Source organism: Aedes albopictus, chromosome 1 (assembly GCF_035046485.1).
Source record: "Aedes albopictus strain Foshan chromosome 1, AalbF5, whole genome shotgun sequence".
NCBI classification, from domain to species: domain Eukaryota; kingdom Metazoa; phylum Arthropoda; class Insecta; order Diptera; family Culicidae; genus Aedes; species Aedes albopictus.
The window spans coordinates 107,297,244-107,319,935 of record NC_085136.1 but is presented as its reverse complement, the minus strand read 5'-3'; the positions used below and the strand labels follow the sequence as shown (position 1 = coordinate 107,319,935).

General features: G+C 43.3%; 2 protein-coding genes and 1 long non-coding RNA gene across 6 annotated transcripts; all 3 read left to right on the top strand.

Moving 5' to 3' along the window:
- The first annotated feature begins 222 nt into the window (after nt 1-222).
- LOC134285473 (leucine-rich repeat-containing G-protein coupled receptor 4-like) lies at nt 223-2,036 on the top strand. The gene is made up of 2 exons (XM_062846262.1): nt 223-807; nt 871-2,036. The coding sequence occupies exons 1-2, from the start codon at nt 788-790 to the stop codon at nt 1,925-1,927; spliced, it is 1,077 nt and encodes a 358-aa protein (XP_062702246.1). The 5' UTR covers nt 223-787; the 3' UTR covers nt 1,928-2,036.
- Nucleotides 2,037-8,503: 6,467 nt separating this feature from the next.
- Nucleotides 8,504-12,531, top strand: LOC134285104 (uncharacterized). 2 transcript variants are annotated; one of them, XM_062845157.1, is made up of 3 exons: nt 8,504-9,113; nt 9,177-9,315; nt 9,371-12,531. In XM_062845157.1, exon 3 carries the CDS (start codon nt 10,351-10,353, stop codon nt 12,529-12,531), a length of 2,181 nt encoding a protein of 726 aa, XP_062701141.1. In that variant the 5' UTR covers nt 8,504-9,113; nt 9,177-9,315; nt 9,371-10,350. The 2 variants fall into 2 exon arrangements, with proteins under 2 accessions (XP_062701141.1, XP_062701140.1); XM_062845156.1 differs by having other exon boundaries at nt 8,504-9,315; nt 9,371-9,611; nt 9,655-12,531.
- Nucleotides 12,532-17,701: 5,170 nt separating this feature from the next.
- On the top strand, nt 17,702-20,941 carry LOC109427997 (uncharacterized). 3 transcript variants are annotated; one of them, XR_009996401.1, is made up of 3 exons: nt 17,702-18,653; nt 18,709-20,708; nt 20,831-20,941. It is a non-coding gene; the product is annotated as an uncharacterized LOC109427997 (long non-coding RNA). The 3 variants fall into 3 exon arrangements; XR_009996402.1 differs by having other exon boundaries at nt 17,709-18,451; nt 18,515-18,653; nt 18,709-20,935; XR_009996400.1 differs by having other exon boundaries at nt 17,711-18,653; nt 18,709-18,949; nt 18,993-20,935.
- The last annotated feature ends 1,751 nt before the right edge of the window (nt 20,942-22,692 follow it).

Below are 22,692 nucleotides of genomic sequence, written 5' to 3'. Positions count from 1 at the left end.
CCGCTTTGAATCTGACAGTACCACCCGGACCAAAATTTTTAGGTACGCTGACGTTGTTCGGCAGCTGTCAAGTAGCTCCCGGGTTGGATACAATCGACATGGATTGCGCTGTTGAGGAGATAGATACCAATGAAGACACAACGCAAACGGACGGGACGGAGGACTGGACTGTTTATCATTGCAGAAAGCTCGATCGGATGATAGAAGAGATTAAAAAAATATTTGCAAAATGTGACCTTGTATTGAATAAGAAATAAAGTTAGTATAGAGATGAATGCCCCTAGAGGGTAAAATCTCTTTAATCAAAAAAATATAATAATCTAGAACGTACGTTGAATGTAAAAACAATAGCATGGAACGAGCTCACCTGTCGAAATACAACCAACCAATGCTCCGTCGCTGTTCGAATGCAATACTAAGACATGCTGTCCAGCTGCATAACTATCAAAACCCAAAGAATGCAGCGAACAAAGCAAAAATAGAAAACAAAGCAACGAATTCACGCCCATGCGACTCTGTGTTGGCATGCTTTTTATCTGAGATAGCACACTCGGAAGTCAGCACTGTTTACAAATAAAAAAAATCACATAAAATTTATAAATTACAAAAATCGGAATCAATCCACATTTTTCTGCGGAGAACGATTTTGCTGAAATACCGCACCACCCTAATGCTACTCTGAAGTTCTGAATCACCGCAAACGTATAAAAAGCGGTCGGGGCAACTTCTCAAACATCAAACATCAGTTCTACCAGTGAAAGTGAAGTCGGTCGAAAATTCATTCAGGATGGAAGGGATTTTGGCTATGTAAGTATAACTGTGGAAAATATTATTGTTTTTTTTATATTGATTCCAAAATACCTATTACAGACTTATTGTGATGATTTCACTGAACGGTATAAAACCGTTCACAGTGTCAGATGGTTCAAACTGGCATAATTCAATTGAAATATATGATTTCAACTGGCCTGCTGATGCAGCCTCGATAGGAAACATCTCAAAACATAAAACAAGTTTTAATTTTTTCAATGCAATAGTGGACATACTGCCATATAATTTCACTGAACCATTTGAGAAGTGCGAGGGAATTGAATTTGAAGGTGGATTGGTTAAATCAATCCACATTAATCCTAAGTTAGATGACATTTATTTATACAACACATCTACTGAAAATGTGATAATTAAACCTGATATGTTCTACAAACTGGGCGATTTCCGGTGTGTGAAAACAAAATTGACACATATCCCAGAGAATATCAATCGGTTGAAACATTTGAAAAATTTAAATCTTGATGGCAACTTGATAGAAATAGTTCAAATGGACCAGTTAAATGGGTTGGACAATTTGAAAGAACTTTTTCTTTCTTCTAATAAAATAAAACACATTTACAGTGACGGTCCGGTGAGTCTGCCATCTCTCAATTCAATGTATCTTAACAACAATCAACTTCAACATTTTGACGTCTGCAGTTGGGACATGCCATCTCTTTCCTACCTTTTTCTCAATGGTAACAATTTGACACATTTCGCAATTCATCAATTTCTTGCGCTAGAAGTATTAAGAATTTATGAAAACCCAGTGAATTGCGCTTGGACAGATAGTTTAAAGAATACGTCAATACGGCTCTATTTCCATGCATCTTGTGACAAAAAAAGCGTCGATGACTTCGTATTGGATTGTCCACCACCAACTAATCATCAATTGAAGCAGCAAATTTCTAGTGTCAACACCAAGTTAAGACAAATTGAAGAAAAAATGTTGAACAACTATCAACAAGTTTCCGACAGAATGCAAAAAATTGAAGACCTGCTGCAAAATCTTACCGCAAGAATTATTGAACAGCAAAATGTCTCAAATGACATCATTGAGGCAATGTATCGAATTGAAATGGAGAGAGCTTCCAATCACACGAAGAAAATTCCATAACTTCCGAAATAATAATGTTCATATTAATTGAATAATATAGACCTAAGCTTAAAAAAGTTCTATGTATCGAGCGTAAGTTCATTATTAAATAAACGCCATTCAGAAAAAAAAGCTTTTCGCAGTTCTTTTAGTTGAGTTATGAAAAATATCACTTCATTTTCCGTTTTTTTTCTTCTTCATATGATGAAAAATCCGCCGATGAAACAGTTTGCAATGTACTCTCAATCGATGTTTTCTGTGGTGTTTTCATCTCTTCCTAAACTCTAGTGGAGACTGTAATCCACTTGTGAACATCGTTGCCCCAAAAGTAAACGTTCATTGACAAATTTCGTCTCAAATCGTATTCGGAGATGGCAGCACCCTCTTAAATTTCAATTTTGGGTGGAGCTCTGTCTGGATGCAAATCCATGGAGCATTATCTGATAGAATTTTTCGAAAAAAATCCTTGGGAAACTTTTGGAGGAACTCTAGAAGTAATTTCAACTAAAACTTCCTTTAGAAATATTTGGAGAAATTGCGGACAAAAAAATGGTGGGAATTATTAGGGAAATTCGTCGAAAAATTTCTGGGGGATCCTTGGAAGATTTTTTGAAGAAATTCTTGCAAAAACTCAGAAATTACAGACGAATTTCATGAAAAATTCAGAAGTATGAATTCTGGGAAAATTTCTGCTGGAATTCCTGCGAGATTCTTTGGAGAAGTTCTGAAAGAATTTTGTTTTAGAATATTTTATGAAAAATTTAAAAATAAATACTTGAAGAATGGCCTGAATGTACCCTTAGCAATCTTTGCAGAAACCTCTGGAGAAACCTTCGCAGGAACTTCTAGAAGGATATGTTGAGAATTTTCTGATGGAATTTGTGGATAAATTCCTAAGAAAATTCCTAAATATATCGTATAATTCCTAAAGGAACGTCCAACAATAACTTCTGAAAGAGTTCATGAAAAAAGGGATTTCTTAAAGAAATCCCTAAAGGAGTGTCTGCAAAAATCACTTAAGAAATTTTGGAATCTCAGTAAAAAAAACCCTGCTGAATCGCATTTGACAAAACCATTGGAAGAATTCCAGAAAAAAAACTCTAGACTTTCTTGAACAATTTTTTGAAGAATTTCTGAAGAAATCTTATTTCCGTCAGAATACTGTTTGTTGAGAAATTTATTCACAAATACCGTCAAGGCGCCATTCACCGTGGGGGCTCCATTCACCGTGTGCCTTCGAATATTTTTTCATTATTTCCATATTATGATTGAATGATATGACAATGTCCCTTTAATTTCACCAATACAACACTAATGTATTGTTACCATGTCAAAACGCTCATTAAAAACATTTAAAAGTATCATTTTGACACTAAAGTGTGTTTACATGAAGCGGGTTTCTGCTCGTTCACTGCATTCATGGTGAAGAAACGAAAACTGCGCTAAGGTGATTTAAGCGATAAACTAAATGTAGTAACGTTTTTATTACACCAAGAAGCAATTAAATTCACATATCAGGTATGTATTTTGCATTACCGAAGTAAGTTTAACAAGAAAGTACGATTACTCGTACTTTTTAATTAAAACCAAAAAGGCACGGTAAATGGGTACCCTAAAAATCAATGGTCTCCATTCACCGTGCCCCATATTGTCCCATATATCTAGAAAAAATCGAAAATTTGAAAATTCGTTTTTCTAATAAAATCTTGCAAGTTATTACTTGAAATGAATTTAAACGAAGAAAATTCCCTTGGCTGGGTTGTTTTGACCATTTTTAAACAAAGTAGGATAAAATTTCTCATACACGGTGAATGGGTCCCTACTACCACGGTGAATGGTGACCTACCACGGAATTAGGCGACCCTACTACCCGTTACTAATTGTACTATATCACCAAATTTTGTGAAAAATTTTCTACTTCTGTGGATATTGCTTTAATTTTAACCTATAATGAAGGCAATTAAAAGCGGCACCAACAATGTTTATAAGACTGGTGTCAAATGACAGCCCTTATTTGCCCCGAATCCTCTTAAATCCACGGTGAATGGTGCCTTGACGGTACTTGAGAAATACATACACGAGCTTCTGTAGCATTTAAGGATTGTTGCCATCCCAAATAATGAAATTTGTAAGGGAGTTCCTGAAAAAAAAAAACATAGGCTAACTTCGAAATTATTCTTATGAGAAAATTCTTGAAGAAAACCCAAGACTTCTGGGCATTTTTTATTACCGAACGAGATTGGTCCGAAGGGTCTCAGATTTTCATGAAACTTTTTCCACATGCAAGGTTCATGGATATATGAACAACAACAAAAATGGAAAAAAATCATGGTCGCCTATTTTTCCGGAAAACTCAGGTGAAAATTCTTTGTTTTCTCCTGACACTACTTATTTTGAAAAATCCAAACTCAAGAACGAGCACCATATAAACAAAGTTTTTTTTAGAAAATGAAAGCAAACTTTCTCAGAAATAACAAAAAATATGAACCGGAAAATTTTTTTCACAAAATTTTCCACAGTTGAGAAAATTTGTATAGAAAAGCCGGAAAAACAATACCCGAACTCGTAAAAAAATATCAAAAAATATTTTTGAGATGGTTACTCCATGAGCTTAAATCGCTGAAGTTTTTGGAATGCACTTTTTTTTCGTTTTTGAGTTATGGCCCATTTTGTTGAAAAATGTTCAAATGTGTCATATAAGCCTTTTCTTTGAAAAATCATATCTCAAGAACGCAACATCGTAGAATTTTTTTTAGAAAATGAAATAAAATTTTCTCAGGAATCCAAGAAAATATAAAAATGAAAAAGTTTGCCACAAAATTTTCCACCGTTGAGGAAATTCATAAAGAAAAGCCGGAAAAACTATGCCCGAACTCTCAGGAAATTTTCAAAAAACATATTTTTGAGAAGGTAGTTTCATAAGCTTTGATGGCTGAAATTTTTGGAATACACTTGTGTTTCGTTCTTGAGTTATGGCCAACTATGTGAAAAATGACCATATAATATATGCGTACATGGTTATTTTTCACAAAATTGACCATAACTCAAGAAAGAAACAAAAGTACATTCCAAAAATTTCAGCGATCAAAGCTAATGAAATTACCTTCTCAAAAATATGTTTTTTTGAAAATTTTCCGCGAGTTCTGGCATAGGTTTTCCGGCTTATCTTTTTGAATTTTCTCAATGGTGGACAATTTTGTGGAAAATTTTTTCCACTCCATATTTTTTTTTTTTTGATTCCTGAGAAAATTTGCTTTCATTTTCTAATCTAATCTAATCTAATCTAAGAAAATTTGCTTTCATTTTCATTTAAAAACTTCGTTTTTACGATGCTTCGTTCTTGAGTTATAATTTTTCAAAGCAAAGGCATATAAGCATTCCAAATTCCTTGAAATGGGGAAATTCTTCAAATGATTCTGCAGAATTTTTACGAGTTTTTTTTTTGTAACAAATTGCTCCTGCGGTTTGGTCAGATTTTTCCTTCGATTCATTCAGAGATTCCTCCTGGAACTGTTTCAGACATTCATTCAGGATTTTTTTTTCCGATTTTCTTCCAGTAATTGCTCAAAAAGTAATGGAAGAATTCTTGAAAGAATAGCAGAATGAACTTAAACAGAAAACTCTAGATGGTAGTCCAAAGAAATCCCTTATAAATCTCCTAGTTAAACCTCTGGAGATTCCCAGAATAAATTGTTTTTAAATTTTTGGATGGATTCCTGGATAGAAATCTATGAAGCAATTTCTGGTAAAATTCTTGGATTAATTGCAGGAGAAACCTTTGAAGGAACTTTATAAGTAATTCCAACTAAAACTTCCTTTCGATATTTTTGGAGGAATTGTAGACAAAAAAAAATTGGTAGGATTTTTTAGAAAAATCCGTCGAAATGTTTCTGGGGGATCCCTGGAGGATTTTTTGAAGGAATCCCAATAATATAAAACACCGCGTATTGTTCCTCTAACTGCTTTGGTAAGTACAGTGGATTATGTACCACTACTTAACGTATTATCAAAATGGTCTCCAGAGTAGCGTTGTTGGGCTTTTTTTTGTTTTTTTTTTTGTTTTTGTTTTTTTTTTTTTTTTTTATATGTATATTTTACGACAAACTCATATATACATTTAAAATACATTTAAACAATTTTCAAAATGCTTTCTTATGGCTACTATGTTATTCCAGCGCAATTGACGAATATGCTGTTGGAATTTGTATAATCTTCTTTGTTTTCCAAAATGTTTTAGGTTAAACGCAATTGCTTCACATACAAGCCAAAGTGCAGCTTTTTCTTTATATGCTTTTTCGCTCATGTTAATTCCAATTATCTCTTCAGGATCGCTTAGTCCTAATCTAAACCTTCTACCTATCAAATCGTGGATCCAGGTCCAGATTTCTTTTGATCCTACACACATTTTTACACGGTGCTCCGTTGTGTCTTGCTGTCCACAAAACTCACAAGTATCATTGCTTATTCCTACTATCTTGTTTCTCAATTGTTTAACTTTACTACTAACTATGTCATTCACACACATGTAAAGACCTTCTCTAGCATTTGTTGATAAAAACGATTTACTACAATTTCCCCATATTATATCCCACTGCAGGTCAGTTCTCAGTCTCTATTTTAGTTGCACAGCTTTGCTCTGCAAGTAATGAATTGTAATGATTTCTTCTAGGAATCTTTACGGAAGTTCAAAGGGCGAACACGATAAAATTGCCACACAGAAAATATTGTATAACTTTTGATTGCGCTCGTCGAAATAGCTAATTTTTTGACCATGAATAGTATATTATGTAAAGCTAATACCATAAAATATTCATTAAAATCGGTTGAGTATTGGCGCATATATTGTCGATATCATAAAATTAGATTTTAGAAAATTTGTGCCCTTATTTCAAAAAAATACTTAGGCTATAACTTTTTTGTTACCTCATCAAAACGTTTGAAAATTTCACTCGATATTCTTAACATAGTATCAATTAAGTTGTAAAAATTTGATCGTAATCGGTTCAGTAATTTTTCTAGTAAATATCCAAAGCTCAAATCGTTTCATGGTAAATTTCATGTACTTTTTGACCATTTTTAGTTCCGCGTGCACTATTTTGACTGTAGAACTGGTAACACTGTCCCGATTTTTATAAAACTTCAGCCATTTTTGTTGAGTACTTTCAAAGTAAAGCAGTTTGAATTTCACTATACCAAAATCCACATCTGCTTATTGTTACATATTGCGACATATACGGCTATAACTTTTTAACGGTATGATCAAATTGAATGAAATTTTGACAAACTACTTCTACATACATACTTTACGTACATAAAAATTTTCATTGAAATCGGTTCAGTATTTTTGGCGCCAGCGTTGAAACGGCAAAAAAGTGATATTTTCCAAAATGTTTGTTTGCACAAGATTCTCAAGTGGCAATTTCCTTGTTTCAACGATATCTCCGCCAATACTCAACCGATTTTAATGAAAATTTTATGGTATTAGCTACACATAATATACTATTCATGGTAAAAAAATTAGCTATTTTGACGAACGCAATCAAAAGTTATACAATATTTTCTGTGTGGCAATTTCATCGTGTTCGCCCTTTATCTAGCCGGTTCTCCAGGGATTTCTTCAACAAAACCTCCACAGATTACTCCAGGAATACCTGCTGGAAACCTCCAAGAATTTTCTTTAAAGATTGCTCCAGGAATTTTCCCAAAATATCGTATATTAACTTTTCTGGAAACTCCATCAAGGTTGTTTCTCCAAATATTCCTCCAGGATGTATTCAAAAATTCCTCCTGAGATTCCTTCGAAAACTTACCAGAGATTTCTTCAGATGTTCCTCTAGAAGTTCATGCAAGAGTACCTTCCATAATTGGTAAAGGTTTTTTAAAGGAATTTTTCAAAAGTTTTTCCGTGGAGTTTTTTGAAAACACCTGAAAATTTTGTTTATGAAATTCCTACCAAACTGTATTTAGAAATTCTTCCAAAGGTTTTTCTGCAAATTCCTTGAAATGAGGAAATTCTTCAAATGATTCTGCAGAAGATTTCACGAATTTTTTTTTTTTTTTGTAAACAAATTGCTCCTGCGGTTTGGTCAGATTTTTCCTTCGATTCATTCAGAGATTCCTCCTGGAACTGTTTCAGACATTCATTAAGGATTTATTCCCGATTTTTTTTTCCAGTAATTGCACAATAAGTGATGGAAGAATTATTGAAAGATTGGAAGAATGAATTTCAATAGAATACTTTAGATGGTAGTCCAAAGAAATCGCTTTTAAATCTCCTAAATAGTTATACCTCTGGAGATTCCCAGAATAAATTCTTTTTATTTTTTTTTGGATGGATTCCTGGATAGAAATCGATGAAGCATTTTCTGGTAAAATTACAAGAATAATTAAAAAAAAACTTTAGATGGAACTCTATAAGTAATTCCAACTAAAACTTCCTTTCGATTTTTTTGGAGGAATTGTAGACAAAAAATAGTAGGACTTTTTAGAGAAATCCGTCGAAAAATTTTTGGGGGATCCCTGGAGGATTTTTTGAAGGAATCCTTGGAAGAACTTAGAAATTACCGAAGAATTTCTTGAAAAATGCCAAAGAATAGATTGTTACGTTTAAGTTTGAGATTTGCAGATGTGCCCTTAGAAACTCGTTAGTTCATAAGAATGTTTGTAAACACTCCGATAATGAATAAAACAAATGTTCCGCCAAGAACAAATTAAGCACCTCTGCTAATGCCTACCATCATCGCCTCGCAATCCAACAACTCGAGTGCGTATCAATCAACCACCGCACACCACACACATAAGGAACGCCGGTCGGATCACACTCACGCAGTCGTCAATCCGAGTGTTGAGTATCGGGAGAGGAGAGGAAAACGATAAAAGAGCCGAAGCGAAGCCCGTCGATCGTCTTGCCGCAGCCTACGAGCATCGCGCATCGAGAGAAAGCGATTCACTGCCGGTGAGATAGCGGTTGTCTTCGTAACTACCACTACCACAACATACTGCCAGACGGAGGGTGCTGGTCGCGCGATCCTTCTCATCGCCAGCAGTCGGCACGAATCCATCAGTCGGTACGGTAGTGAAACCGGAGCTCTAGTTACTCCGACGCCGGGAAAGCACAAAGTGACTACATAGTGAAAAATTCCCTGTGGAAAGAGATAAACGTGAAACGCAAAAGGCCAAATTAACCATCGAGTGGCCAATCGACGTGGTGAGTTCTTGGTTTTGCGATCAGAAGTGTGATAGTGATTAGCGGAATTTCTCCACCATCCAGACCGACGCTACTGCAGCCAACAAAAGGAGGCGGCCATTTTGCACGCTCATCTTTGCCAAGCCACACGTTCTGGGAAAACCGCACATCGTTGGGCGAATTTCGCACGCATCCGAACGTGATTTGTATTATTTTCCTGCGGGTGAGTTAGTTTTTGCGATCCTCGAAAGGCAACCGTCTAATGAATGTCTCTCCAGTTTGACAGCCCGTATACCCGGTGGCGGCACTGTGGCCGTGCAACTGGCAGATTACCAACCGTGCACGTGATACATTGGTCATCGTTGCTAGACGCAGAGAACCAATTTCAACAACCGTCCGACGAAACTTCGCACACGATCGAACGAGCAAAGCAGGGTCAGCAGGAGGCAAAAGCTTCATCTGGGCCACAACCATCCAGAAATTCCGAGAAGACAGGAACAAAGAGCCTTCACCAAAGAAGTAAGCCGGAAACCAGAAACTAGCTGGAATCAGTTGCTGACAGCTCTGCTCGCCTCAGGGCTCTTTTTTCTCGTTCCAGTTTCGGCGGCATCATCTAGGCAAACCGTGCGAGGGAGTAATCAACGCCGACGCGAAGGCAATCGACCTTGAGACGACCTCGGTGGCTTTCGGCGGAACGGAGCAGCCTGTTTCCGTTTCGGACGCGAGTTGCTCGCAGCATCAAGGATCGTTTCGGCAAATCGGAGGAGCGGAGTGGTTGGCGAGGTTGGATCCAACCATGGATCGGACCGCGGGGTCGTCCATGAAGACGCAACCGACGAGCGAGGAGGCCTGTGTGCGCGGGCGAGTTATTTGATCGGTGGCGATGCGTGAGTACAGTGCACAAACAAATGTTAGTTTCTAAGTAAGAATAAACAGCTAGGACGTAGAGAGAGGATTAGGCGTTTAGGTGGCACAATGCTAGGAGCCAAATAAAGATGTTGTCTAAATGAATAAGCTTTGAGTTGGTGCTTTGATTGCCGTGTTTGTGCCCGAATTACCCTGCTATACGGTAGTCTTGCTCTACTGGTCGGGAAGTTTGCAACACTGGCGCCCAACTGAAAATCCACACATTATGAACTACCGTTTAGCGTTTTGAGTTTTGGTTTTGTTGAGACTTGGTTTTGTGCAATTTCGATTATCTGGCATACGATTATCGAAACAATTTTAGCCCTTACGCATTTAAGATTCAACATAAGACATGGATTACACACACTTAACAGATGAGGAGGTGACGTATGAGTTGGCTCTGCGTCACGTGGTAAATTTAGGGCCTACCACCCACAGAGGAAAGGTCCTCCGTCTAAAGGCACTCGTCCAGGAGGAAGCCTTAAGAGATAACCAGCCCACTAGCTCAGCCCATGTAATGAGTCCACAGTCCAACATTGAACACTGTGAAACTCAAATACAGCAGCTGCACATTAGCACTGAAGCGGCCATTCGAACAGCCGATAGGGCTGCAATCAGTCAAAGCCGAACGCGTCTTACCCACTATCGCGACAGATTACGGTTAATCCACCCTCCGGTCGAACTGAGAGAGCTGCATGGGATGCTAACCATGCACGTGACGGTTTTGCTCAACAAAGTGAATGGTACTAGTGTAGTGAGTTGTGTGCAACGAGGTGAGAATGAGGTGAACCACACAAGTTCAACGGGTGCCATCAGAAGAAGCAACAACGAAGAGGAAGGAGCAGTCGGTGGAACGGCGGATGTCACGATTCCAGTGGGCAACAATTCAAATCCAGAATCCACACCACCGCCAGCATCACAGCCGCCTCTGATGACGTCATTCTCTGGTGGACAGGGACGAGGATTGCTGTTTTCGAGTTCGTTTCGAGTGCGAGACAACGAAGATGGAGGTGAAACACAGCCTAGACAACGGAACACCTCACCACCGCCTCCCTACCTTCCACGGGAGCGAGAAACATGGAACCGGACAGCTCGAGAAACACAATCACGAGAAGTTCACGAGCTGCAATCGAGAATAGTGGAGATGCAGGAAAGAGAGCAGCGGATGCACGAAGAATACTGCCGAATGCGGGACGATCTGGAGCGGCTAGTGCGTCGAGAACGACCAGCGCCGGAACGAGTGGATGATCGACGGATTCAGAAGGCCGTGCACAACTGGCCTTTCAAGTTTCGCGGCGAAAAGGACACGACGTCACTCAACGTGTTCCTAGATCGCGTGGAGACGTTCGCGAGATCGGAAGGCATGAGTGATGCCACACTTCTGAGTTCCATCAAGCATCTACTGCAGGAGGACGCCATCGATTGGTACTCACGAGCAACGTCGCAAAACCAGTTGCGGACCTGGGACCAGTTCAAGCGGGAGATCAGAAGGGAATTCCTGCCCAGCGGATACTCCCAAATTCTGCGTCTGGAAGCCAGCTTTCGATTTCAAGGAAGGGAGGAATCCTTTGCGAAGTTCTACCGAGACATCTCAGCGCTCTTCCGCTTCGTCGATCCACCCATTCCAGACGACGAAAAGTTCTTCCTGGTGAAGAAAAACATGAACGAGAACTACGCAGCCATCGTAACAGCAGCGAGGCCTCGTTCACTGGAAGAAATGGTGGAAGTCTGCACCGGATACGACGAGACGAGGATGCTTCTGAACAGGCAACGCAGGATTCCCATTCCGCACAGCGCGCTTCTGGAACCGAACTTCGCTACGCCAGTAGTAACCAGCAGACCACCACCGGTTCAGCATCACCAACAGTCACAGCGGTTCAACAGAGTTCACGCCGTGGAGGTGGAAGAAGCCGCATTCGAGCACGAAGCAGCGGAGGAAGGACCAGAAGACAATTGGCAGCACAACATCGACGAACTGGTGGAGCAAGTCAATGCGTTGAAGTTGAACATTGAGCGGAGATCTGCGAGACCAAGCTTTGCCGCACGCGACGAAAGGCAGCCAAGGCCAACGGATAGATACAACCGGACAGAGGCTGACGTCCTGCGAGCAGCGCGGCAGTACACAAGAGATGCGCAAACCCCGGCACAGCAGCAGCGTCCGCAAACCGCATCGTACCAGACTCGGCTACCACAACAACAGCAAGAACAGCCGCAAAGAGCACAGGGCTGGCAAGCACGACAGTGGATGCCAAGCTCGGATCAGAGCGACTATAACCGAAGAAGCCAACGTCTGCTGCCAGAACCAGCCAGGCAACGGGAAGATCGCCAGATACAACAGGAAGAAGCTCCGAATGACCAACGACCAGCGATGCTCTGCTGGAACTGCGACGAGGAAGGCCACAGATTCATGGACTGTCCGAAACCGCAAGCCATTCTCTTCTGCTACCGGTGTGGACGGAAGGGCTACTCGTTGCGCAGTTGCTTCACGTGTCGCACGGACGCGTTAAACTACCCAGCGGAGAACCAGCAGTAGAGGGGAGCAGCTCTCCGCAAAATCTCGGAGACCCCTCCGATATCCCGGAATTTCAAAACCTCAACTCGATCATTATCAACCCCGGAAGTGACAATCGACCGCACGCCGTCATATCAGTGCTGGGAAAGGAGTTGACAGCTTTGTTGGACAGTGGAGCGAACTGCTCTCTGCTAGGAGGAAGAAAAGTCGAACTGGCAGAGGAATGCGGATTGCAGAAAGGAACCGTCAGCGGCGGAATAAAGACGGCAGACGGCACAAGACACAACATCGCAAACTTCGTCTATTTACCGATTGTGTACAACAACCGCAACGAAGTTCTTCCAGTGCTGTTGGTGCCTTCGATTCCAGACTGCATCATCCTGGGAATGAATTTCTGGAACAAATTCGGTGTAAAAGCGGTGTGTTGCACACTCGAAGCGAAGCAGGAAGATCAGATCAGCGAAGAACAGGAGATGAAGCAGCTCAGTCCGGAACAGCAGAGGCGCCTGGAGCAGGCGATTCAGAAGTTTCCGAAAGCGGTAGATGGAAGATTAGGACGCACGAAGCTGTACGAGCATCGAATCGATGTAGGGAATGCACCGCCCCGCAAACAACGGCATTACCCCATGTCGCCGTACGTTCTGCAGGAGGTCAACAGAGAGATCGACCGGATGATTGCGCTGGACGTCATCGAGGAGGCGCAGTTCTCGCCATGGAACAACCCGCTGGTCGCCGTCAAGAAGAAGACTGGGCAGTATCGCGTCTGCTTGGATGCGCGTCACCTCAACTCCGTCATGGTGAACGAGGGATATCCGATTCCCCAGATAGCAGCGATCACCAACAACCTCCGAAGTAGCAAATACATCTCTTCGATCGATCTCAAGGATGCCTTCTGGCAGCTACCACTCCATCCAGGTTCGAGACAACTGACAGCCTTCACCGTTCCATCCAGAGGCCACTTTCAATTCAAGGTGGTGCCTTTCGGGCTGTGCACGGCCAGCCAAGCTCTAGCGCGACTAATGACTCACCTCTTCGCCGATCTAGAACCGCTGGTATTCCATTACCTGGACGACATCATCATCTGCTCCGAAACGTTCGAAGAGCATATCGCTCTGCTCGAAGAAGTAGCCCGCCGGCTACGCCAAGCGAATCTCACGATTTCATCGGAGAAGTCCAAGTTCTGCCGGAAGAGCATGAAGTACCTCGGCTACGTAATCGACGAGCAAGGTTGGCGTGTAGACGACGAGAAGATCCAAGCGATCGTACAATTCCCGACTCCAACAACGCGCAAAGAGGTGCAGCGATTTCTTGGTGTTTGCAACTGGTACCGACGCTTCATCGCCGGTTTCTCGCAGCTAGCAGCTCCGCTAACAAACTTGACGTCAGGCAAGACCAAGTTCCGTTGGAATCCGATAGCTGAAGAAGCGTTCCTCAAGCTGAAAGCAGCTCTGGTTTCGGCACCGGTACTGGCGATGCCGGACTACAGCAAACCGTTCGCCATAGCGTGCGATGCCAGCGACACAGCAATCGGAGCAGTGCTAACACAGGAGATCAACGGCGAGGAACATCCCATCAGCTACTTCTCGCAGAAGTTGTCAGCGTCGGAGAGGAAGTACTCGGTCACGGAGCGGGAGTGCCTCGCAGTGATCCGAGCGATCGAGAAATTCAGAGGCTACGTAGAAGGAATCCGGTTCATTGTCCACTGTGATCATGCAGCACTCAGCTACCTGAAGTCGATGAAGAACCCGACGGCTTTGATGAGCCGGTGGCTGTTGCGTCTAAACGCGTTCGACTTCGAGATCCGCTACAGGAAGGGTTCGATCAACGTTGTTCCAGATGCGCTCTCAAGAACAGTAGCTGAAGCAGTCTTCACGGTAGACCAAGTCCTGGACCCGTGGTACAGGAAGCTGGTGGACAGAGTAAAGAGCGAAGGAGATAAGTTCCCGGACTTCCGCATAGCAAACGACACGCTATTCAAGAACTGCCGTTGCAAGGACGAAGTGGGAGCAGTTTACCACAAGTGGAAGCAAGTCGTTCCGAAAGAAGAGAGATTCCAACTAATCCGAAGATTCCACGACGAACCAGCAGCAGCGCATCTCGGTTTCTACAAGACCTGGCACAAGCTACAAGCCCACTACTACTGGCCACAGATGCAACAGGAGATTCACGATTACGTTATGAACTGTGCGACCTGCAAAGCGTGCAAGGCACCGGGGAAAAGAATGATGCCGCAAATGGGAAACCCGAAGCCGGCGAAGACCCCTTGGGAGATGATATCAGTGGACTTTGTCGGTCCGCTCACACGTTCCAAACGAGGAAACACGGTTTTGTTGGTAGTAGTAGACTGGGTCAGCAAGTATGTGATCGTCAAGCCGATGCGTACAGCGGATTCGCAGAAGATGGTGGAGTTCCTGGAAGAAGAAGTTTGTCTGAAGTTCTCTCGGCCGCGGCTGATACTGTCCGATAACGGGAAGCAGTTCGAATCGATGGTCTTCAAATCCTGGCTGGCAAAGCACAAAATCGGCCACATGAAGACAGCGTTCTACTGTCCGCAGGCCAATAACGCCGAACGCGTCAACCGCGTCGTAGTAACCTGCATCCGGGCATTGTTGGACGGCGATCATAGAGAGTGGGACGAAAAGCTACCGGCGATCACGGCGGCTATAAACGCTGCTCGGCACGAAGCGACGGGCGTCAGTCCACACGAAGCCAACTTTGGACGAAACCTGTTGTTGCACACGGATCTGTACACGCAGCAGGAGCTCAACACACCAGAAGACCCGAAGGTAGCGCAGGACCTACGACTCTCGGCGATTTGTCGAATCCAGAAGCTAATCATTGAGCGGATCAAGAACAGCCACCAACGGGCAAAGCAGCGATACAATCTTCGCACAAGATCAGTAGCGTTCAAAGTCGGAGACTTGGTTTGGCGGCGATCGTTCGTACTCTCCTCGAAGGCGGACCAAATCAACAGCAAGCTTGAGCCGAAATTCGTTCCGGCCATCGTCAAGGAGATCATCGGGACGAACATGTACGTGCTAGAGGATGTTCTGAGCGGCAAGAAGGGAAGGTTCCACGCGAAGGACATCAAGGCGGACTAAACGAACTTCTGCAAGCTATGAAAACAGGCGGTGCCTGTCAACGAAGAAGCAAACGCTGAAGAAAACACCATAATTGGGCATTATTACAGCGAACAGGAAGGCAGAGAAGCTTCAACCGGATTCTGCACTTCCGTTACACCGATTTGACGACTACATCTACTGGAATCTTCGTTCCCAGCAGCGAGATTCCGGGCTGTTCCAGCTATGTACACAGGCGGTGCCTGTCAACCACAAAGCAGTCAAGCTAGCAGAAACACCAATCACTGGGAGAGTTGATCACGAGAGCTGAGGGTGAGAAGCCGTTGCAATACTGCTCAACCACATCAACACCGATTGTGAGTCGACAGCAAGGATTTCCGTACAGCCGTACGAGGTTCCACAATGTTAAAGCTATGTCCGCAGGCAATGCCTGTCAACCATGAGTACCACGCTCCAAAAACACGTAACAAACGGGAAAATGGTAAAAAGTCAGGTGTGATGAGCAATAACTTCTTTACGACTACCTCTCCACCTCGACAAATGTTGTATACCACGATCTTCGCCAGGAACAATGAACGATTTGCGATTCCATCATCCGATCCGTCAGAAGGCCGAGCAAGTAGGAGAATCAACATGCGGTACCCAAACACTTCCATCGCGCCAGGAGGTGTACCGTGAGCCGTTCGCTAAGCGAGAGAAATGGCACCCTGTGATTCTGGAAACGGGACGCAGGTTTCTCGTCAAGGCACCAGATGCATTCTCTGATAGGAGGAGTGGAGACCCGGAGATCGACGACCAAACATCGGTTCGGCGCGGAGTTGAAGCTTACGGCCACTATCAGGCGCAGGGAGACAGCAACTGGAGAGCTTTGGGAGAGCAGGAGGATGTAGAAAAGCCTACAGTGGGCGCGGGAAATTGGAACCCTGAAAGCGATGCGAGTAAGGAGGCTCCAAATACCAGTACGAAGACACGCCGAACACCAGGACGAATCGACAGCCTACTGAAGGCGAGGGAGACTGGGACCCTGAAAACAGCAGTGAGTAGGGAGGCTCCAGATACCATGTCAAAGAGCGCCGCAACCGTCAGCCTACAGCGGGCAAGGGAGATTGGAACCCCGAAAACCATCGTTGAGTAGGGAGGCTCCAAATACCAAAACACAGAGCACAGCAAGCACCAGCCTACAGCGGGCAAGGGAGATTGGGACCCTGAAAACAGCAGTGAGTAGGGAGGCTCCAAATACCAGGACGAAGAATGCGGAAACGAACAGCCTACAGCGGGCAAGGGAGATTGGGACCCTGAAAACAGCAGTGAGTAGGGAGGCTCCAAATACCACCACGAAGAGCGCAGCATATAGCCTACAGCGGGCGAGGGAGACTGGGACCCTGAAAACCGTCGTGAGTAGGGAGGCTCCAGATACCAAACGATCCAGACAACGAGTGAAGTGCAACAACACCCCGAGGAACCTCACACCGAAACACACCAAATGGTCATGCCGTTAGCCGATCGAGACAAATCGAGCCCATCATCAAGAATTCGACCATCCTCACTACACAGAGCTATGAGTGGCACCACTACGAAGGAAGAAAATACGATCTCGGCAATCCAAGCACATCCACGACTGGATGGTGCACACGAACCCTCAAGTGTTTCCAGTCAATTCGAATGCGTGGCCAAGGGTTAAAGATCTGGGGGTCGTCATGAAATCTTCATCCCAAAAGTAACGCGACCAGGGGCGCGGTAAAACCCTATTTCCCGGGCTCATGACGATTTAGATTAGTAAATTTTTCTTTTCTCAGAATATGCACAAACCAAAACAAACCAATTTTGTCCTTGTAGATAGTCTGTAAATATAGCTTCTTAATGTTTTGTGTGCGATTAAGCCTATTTTAGTCAATACAATAGGCTAGAATCCGATTTGAGTGTTTTGCCGTAGGATTCTTGAAAGCTGAACAAGGACATTGGTCAGAGACGATTTGAGAGGTCGAAGATTTTGCCAGGCGCAGCTGGCGTGAAGTTTAGTTTAGCATTAAGATTATGCAGTTTGGAGAATAGAGAAGATTTGGCAAGCGACCAAGGCTTGCGTATGAGTTGGGTTTAGTTGAGGAAACGATGTAACTTGAGGTCTGCTCAAGAGTTAGGTTGACCGACTTGTCTCTGACCATCATCCTAGGAGGATGAGTAAGATTTTGTGAATTTTTCATAAATCGCTTGATCATCGATTTATGAAAAATTCTTCCGCTACGGTAGAGTTGTGTTACGTTTAAGTTTGAGATTTGCAGATGTGCCCTTAGAAACTCGTTAGTTCATAAGAATGTTTGTAAACACTCCGATAATGAATAAAACAAATGTTCCGCCAAGAACAAATTAAGCACCTCTGCTAATGCCTACCATCATCGCCTCGCAATCCAACAACTCGAGTGCGTATCAATCAACCACCGCACACCACACACATAAGGAACGCCGGTCGGATCACACTCACGCAGTCGTCAATCCGAGTGTTGAGTATCGGGAGAGGAGAGGAAAACGATAAAAGAGCCGAAGCGAAGCCCGTCGATCGTCTTGCCGCAGCCTACGAGCATCGCGCATCGAGAGAAAGCGATTCACTGCCGGTGAGATAGCGGTTGTCTTCGTAACTACCACTACCACAACATACTGCCAGACGGAGGGTGCTGGTCGCGCGATCCTTCTCATCGCCAGCAGTCGGCACGAATCCATCAGTCGGTACGGTAGTGAAACCGGAGCTCTAGTTACTCCGACGCCGGGAAAGCACAAAGTGACTACATAGTGAAAAATTCCCTGTGGAAAGAGATAAACGTGAAACGCAAAAGGCCAAATTAACCATCGAGTGGCCAATCGACGTGGTGAGTTCTTGGTTTTGCGATCAGAAGTGTGATAGTGATTAGCGGAATTTCTCCACCATCCAGACCGACGCTACTGCAGCCAACAAAAGGAGGCGGCCATTTTGCACGCTCATCTTTGCCAAGCCACACGTTCTGGGAAAACCGCACATCGTTGGGCGAATTTCGCACGCATCCGAACGTGATTTGTATTATTTTCCTGCGGGTGAGTTAGTTTTTGCGATCCTCGAAAGGCAACCGTCTAATGAATGTCTCTCCAGTTTGACAGCCCGTATACCCGGTGGCGGCACTGTGGCCGTGCAACTGGCAGATTACCAACCGTGCACGTGATACATTGGTCATCGTTGCTAGACGCAGAGAACCAATTTCAACAACCGTCCGACGAAACTTCGCACACGATCGAACGAGCAAAGCAGGGTCAGCAGGAGGCAAAAGCTTCATCTGGGCCACAACCATCCAGAAATTCCGAGAAGACAGGAACAAAGAGCCTTCACCAAAGAAGTAAGCCGGAAACCAGAAACTAGCTGGAATCAGTTGCTGACAGCTCTGCTCGCCTCAGGGCTCTTTTTTCTCGTTCCAGTTTCGGCGGCATCATCTAGGCAAACCGTGCGAGGGAGTAATCAACGCCGACGCGAAGGCAATCGACCTTGAGACGACCTCGGTGGCTTTCGGCGGAACGGAGCAGCCTGTTTCCGTTTCGGACGCGAGTTGCTCGCAGCATCAAGGATCGTTTCGGCAAATCGGAGGAGCGGAGTGGTTGGCGAGGTTGGATCCAACCATGGATCGGACCGCGGGGTCGTCCATGAAGACGCAACCGACGAGCGAGGAGGCCTGTGTGCGCGGGCGAGTTATTTGATCGGTGGCGATGCGTGAGTACAGTGCACAAACAAATGTTAGTTTCTAAGTAAGAATAAACAGCTAGGACGTAGAGAGAGGATTAGGCGTTTAGGTGGCACAATGCTAGGAGCCAAATAAAGATGTTGTCTAAATGAATAAGCTTTGAGTTGGTGCTTTGATTGCCGTGTTTGTGCCCGAATTACCCTGCTATACGGTAGTCTTGCTCTACTGGTCGGGAAGTTTGCAACAAGATTATGGAGAAATTTCTGCGAGATTCTTCGGAGAAGTTCTGAAGGAATCTGGAACTGGAACATTTTAAGGAAAATTTGAAAAATAAATACTTGGAGAATGGTCTGAATAAACCTTAAGCAATCTTTGCTGGAACCTCTGGAGAAACCCTCGGAGGAAGTTCTTGAAGAATCTCTTGGGAAATTCTGGTGGAATTTTTGAAGAAGTCCCAAGTATATCGAATAATTCCTAAAGGAAAGTCCAACGATAACTTCTTAAAGAGTTCCTGAGAAAAAAAACTGGATTTCTAGAGGAAATCCCTAAAGGATTTTCTGCAAGGATCTCTTAAGGAATCTCCGAATATCAGTTAATAAAACAGTCTGCTGAATTGCAAAACCATTGGATGAATTCCAGGTGAAATTCATGAAATTTCTTGAGAAACTTCTTGAAGAATTCTTGGATAAATCCTAAAGAAAAAACCTGGCGCAAATTCCGATAGTGTTTCTGGAGAAATTTGTTTACAAACACTTACATACACGAACGTCCGTAGCAATCCTTAAAGGTGTATCCCAATGTATCCATGAAGGCGAAATTTCTGAAAGAATTGCCGAAAAAAAAACATGGACTCGTTACAAAATAATTTTTATGAAAAAATTCTCGAGCAAGCTTTGAAGAAGACCCAAGAAAAATTTCTGGAGGTATTCCTGAAAACGTCTCAAATACACGGGCAGGAATTCGTTCCAAAGAGAATTCTGGAGCTAGCTTTGATGGATTATCTTGCTGAAACCATTCAAGGAATTCCCACAAAACTATTTAATCCACAAAATTCCAGGAATAAATAACTTTTGGATTTGATTTGACAAGGGAATTTCTGGCTGCGTCTCTGGAGGTAATCGTGGAGAAGGTTCTGAAACAGACAATACCTTTTAAAGAATTTTCGGAGAAAACTTTGAAAGAACTACTGCGGATCTCATAAAGGGAATTTCTGCCATGAAGTGCTTTCCATAATATTAACAGAATAAAATCGTGAAAAAAAAATTCATGGAGATGGTCCTGCGGGATTGTTCATTGAACAATTTCCTCAATATATGATTGTTCTAGAAATGTCCTCCCAATCGGCACCGGTTCGAGAATATCCAGATGGTTGGCCCATAGTTTTGCTGGCTTGAGATTTTTCCTAATCTACTTTTACAAGGTATTCCCAAATTGATCCTTTTTAAAATCCATCCGGAGCTGGTTTGCTTCGGTGTTCAGAATGGCCGAGCTGAGCAGTTTGGGCCGGACTACAATTTAGGCATTAAATATATTTCGTTTAAGGCCAAACGAGTTGAAATGTGTAAAGAAATGCTTCAAAGTTATGGGTCTTTTTTACCCTTAATGCAACGTATAACTTTTTTCCTAATGCATTGGGAAGGTAGAATATGGATGGAGGTACCTTTCTCATTTTTGCCTTTCACGTACACCAAAGTGTACTGAGAGACCATATGTTCATTCAAAATACGAATTTTCTATAGAAGGCTTGGAGTGACAAGTCACATATAACAATCAACTCGAATTGAGGTGATGTCCTGATGTCTGTCTGTGTGTATGCATGTATGTATGTATGTGTGTGTATGTATGTCTGAGTATAAAAAGGTCACTCACTTTTAAGGCACTTTCCTTTTAGTATTCGGATTATAACTCGATTCGAACCAGAACTTTACCGCATTGCTTGTGGTCCGGATTGGTCAAGGCGTTCCGGAGTTATGGCCTGTGAGTGATCCTGAGCAATACCGGTAGAACTGGCCGTATATAAAACTGAACCAAGCCTTATCATGCGACATATCAAGCTGCGGTGATTTTTGTAACCTTTAGTATGGTTGACCGATTCCACGATGTCAGCCCAAAATTCAAAATGGCAGCCTAATATTCAAGATGGCGACTCCAATTTTCGGATGGTATGGATTATATTTGATAAGGGGAAGTTGTCTGGAGTCCAAAAATGGTGACCAGAATATCAAAGATCGCGGTCTAAAATCCAAGATGGCGGCTTAAAATTCAAGATGGCATCTGTGGGGCTGTCCATAAACCACGTGGTCATGGGGGGGGGGTTCGGCCTATGACCATTTTGTATGGACGAAAACAAAAAATTTGTATGGACTAATGACCACGCGGGGGGGGGGGGGGGGGGTTGAGAAGTCCCAAAAAAATGACCACGTGGTTTATGGACAGCCCCTGTTTAACCCTTTGAAGCCGGATTTTTGTCAAGTGTTATTCTGGAATTTTGCTACGTTTTTCTCAAGTTTTGGTAGTCAATAGTATAAAAACGGTAGAATATTATGCGGAATATTTTTCTGGATATCCTAGGTCATCCAAACTATTCTTGAGTTTGAATCCTTAAGTCTACGGGTGTAACATTAACTTCTTTCATCATACAAAGCTACGATTTGTAATCTACCATGTCCAGTAAGTCTTCTGAAAGTTACAGTTGTTGTTTCTATCAACTAAGCTTCATATCAGCAAGAAGCCCATAATATCCCAATAATGTAAAACACCGCGTATTGTTCCTCTAACTGCTTTGGTAAGTACAGTGGATTATGTACCACTACTCAACGTAGTAGCAAAATCTATTATCAAAATGGTCTCCAGAGTAGTGTTGTTGGGCTCTAGGACAGAAGGTCGAAGGGACAGAAGGTCGAATGGACAAAAGGTCGAATGGACATAAGGTCGAAGGGACAAAAGGTCGAATGGACAAAAGGTCGAATGAACAAAACCATTACTAGACCAGTTTCAGGTGCGTTACATGGGGTTTCTGGGGATTTAAGGGGGAATTTGGAGGCATTCCAAAGAGCTTCAGAGAATTTTTGGCGGATTTCACAAACGTTACGGAGGCGTTACATGCCGTTTTCTGGGGTTTTGGAGGTCTAAGGTGCGTTACATGGGGTTTCTGGGGGATTTTGGAGGCATTCCAAAGAGCTGCAGAGCCTTTTCGGCGGATTTCACAAACGTAACGGAGGCGTTATATGGCGTTTTTGGGGGTTTCGGAGGGTCTGAGGTGCGTTACATGGGGTTTCCGGCGGTATTAGGGGGTTTTTGGAGGCATTCCAAAAGGCTTCAGAGCATTTCCGGAGGATTTCAGAAACGCTACGGAGGCATGGCGTTTTCGGAAGTTTTGGAGGATCTAAGGTGCGTTACATAGG

What these genes read in the sequence shown, in the direction of transcription:
- LOC134285473 (XM_062846262.1), top strand. Translation starts at nt 788, where the DNA reads ATGGAAGGGATTTTGGCTAT. An exon ending in ATGGAAGGGATTTTGGCTAT is followed by an intron (nt 808 to 870) that starts GTAAGTATAACT and finishes TACCTATTACAG; the next exon opens with ACTTATTGTGATGATTTCAC.
- LOC134285104 (XM_062845157.1), top strand. Translation starts at nt 10,351, where the DNA reads ATGGATTACACACACTTAACAGATGAGGAGGTGACGTATGAGTTGGCT.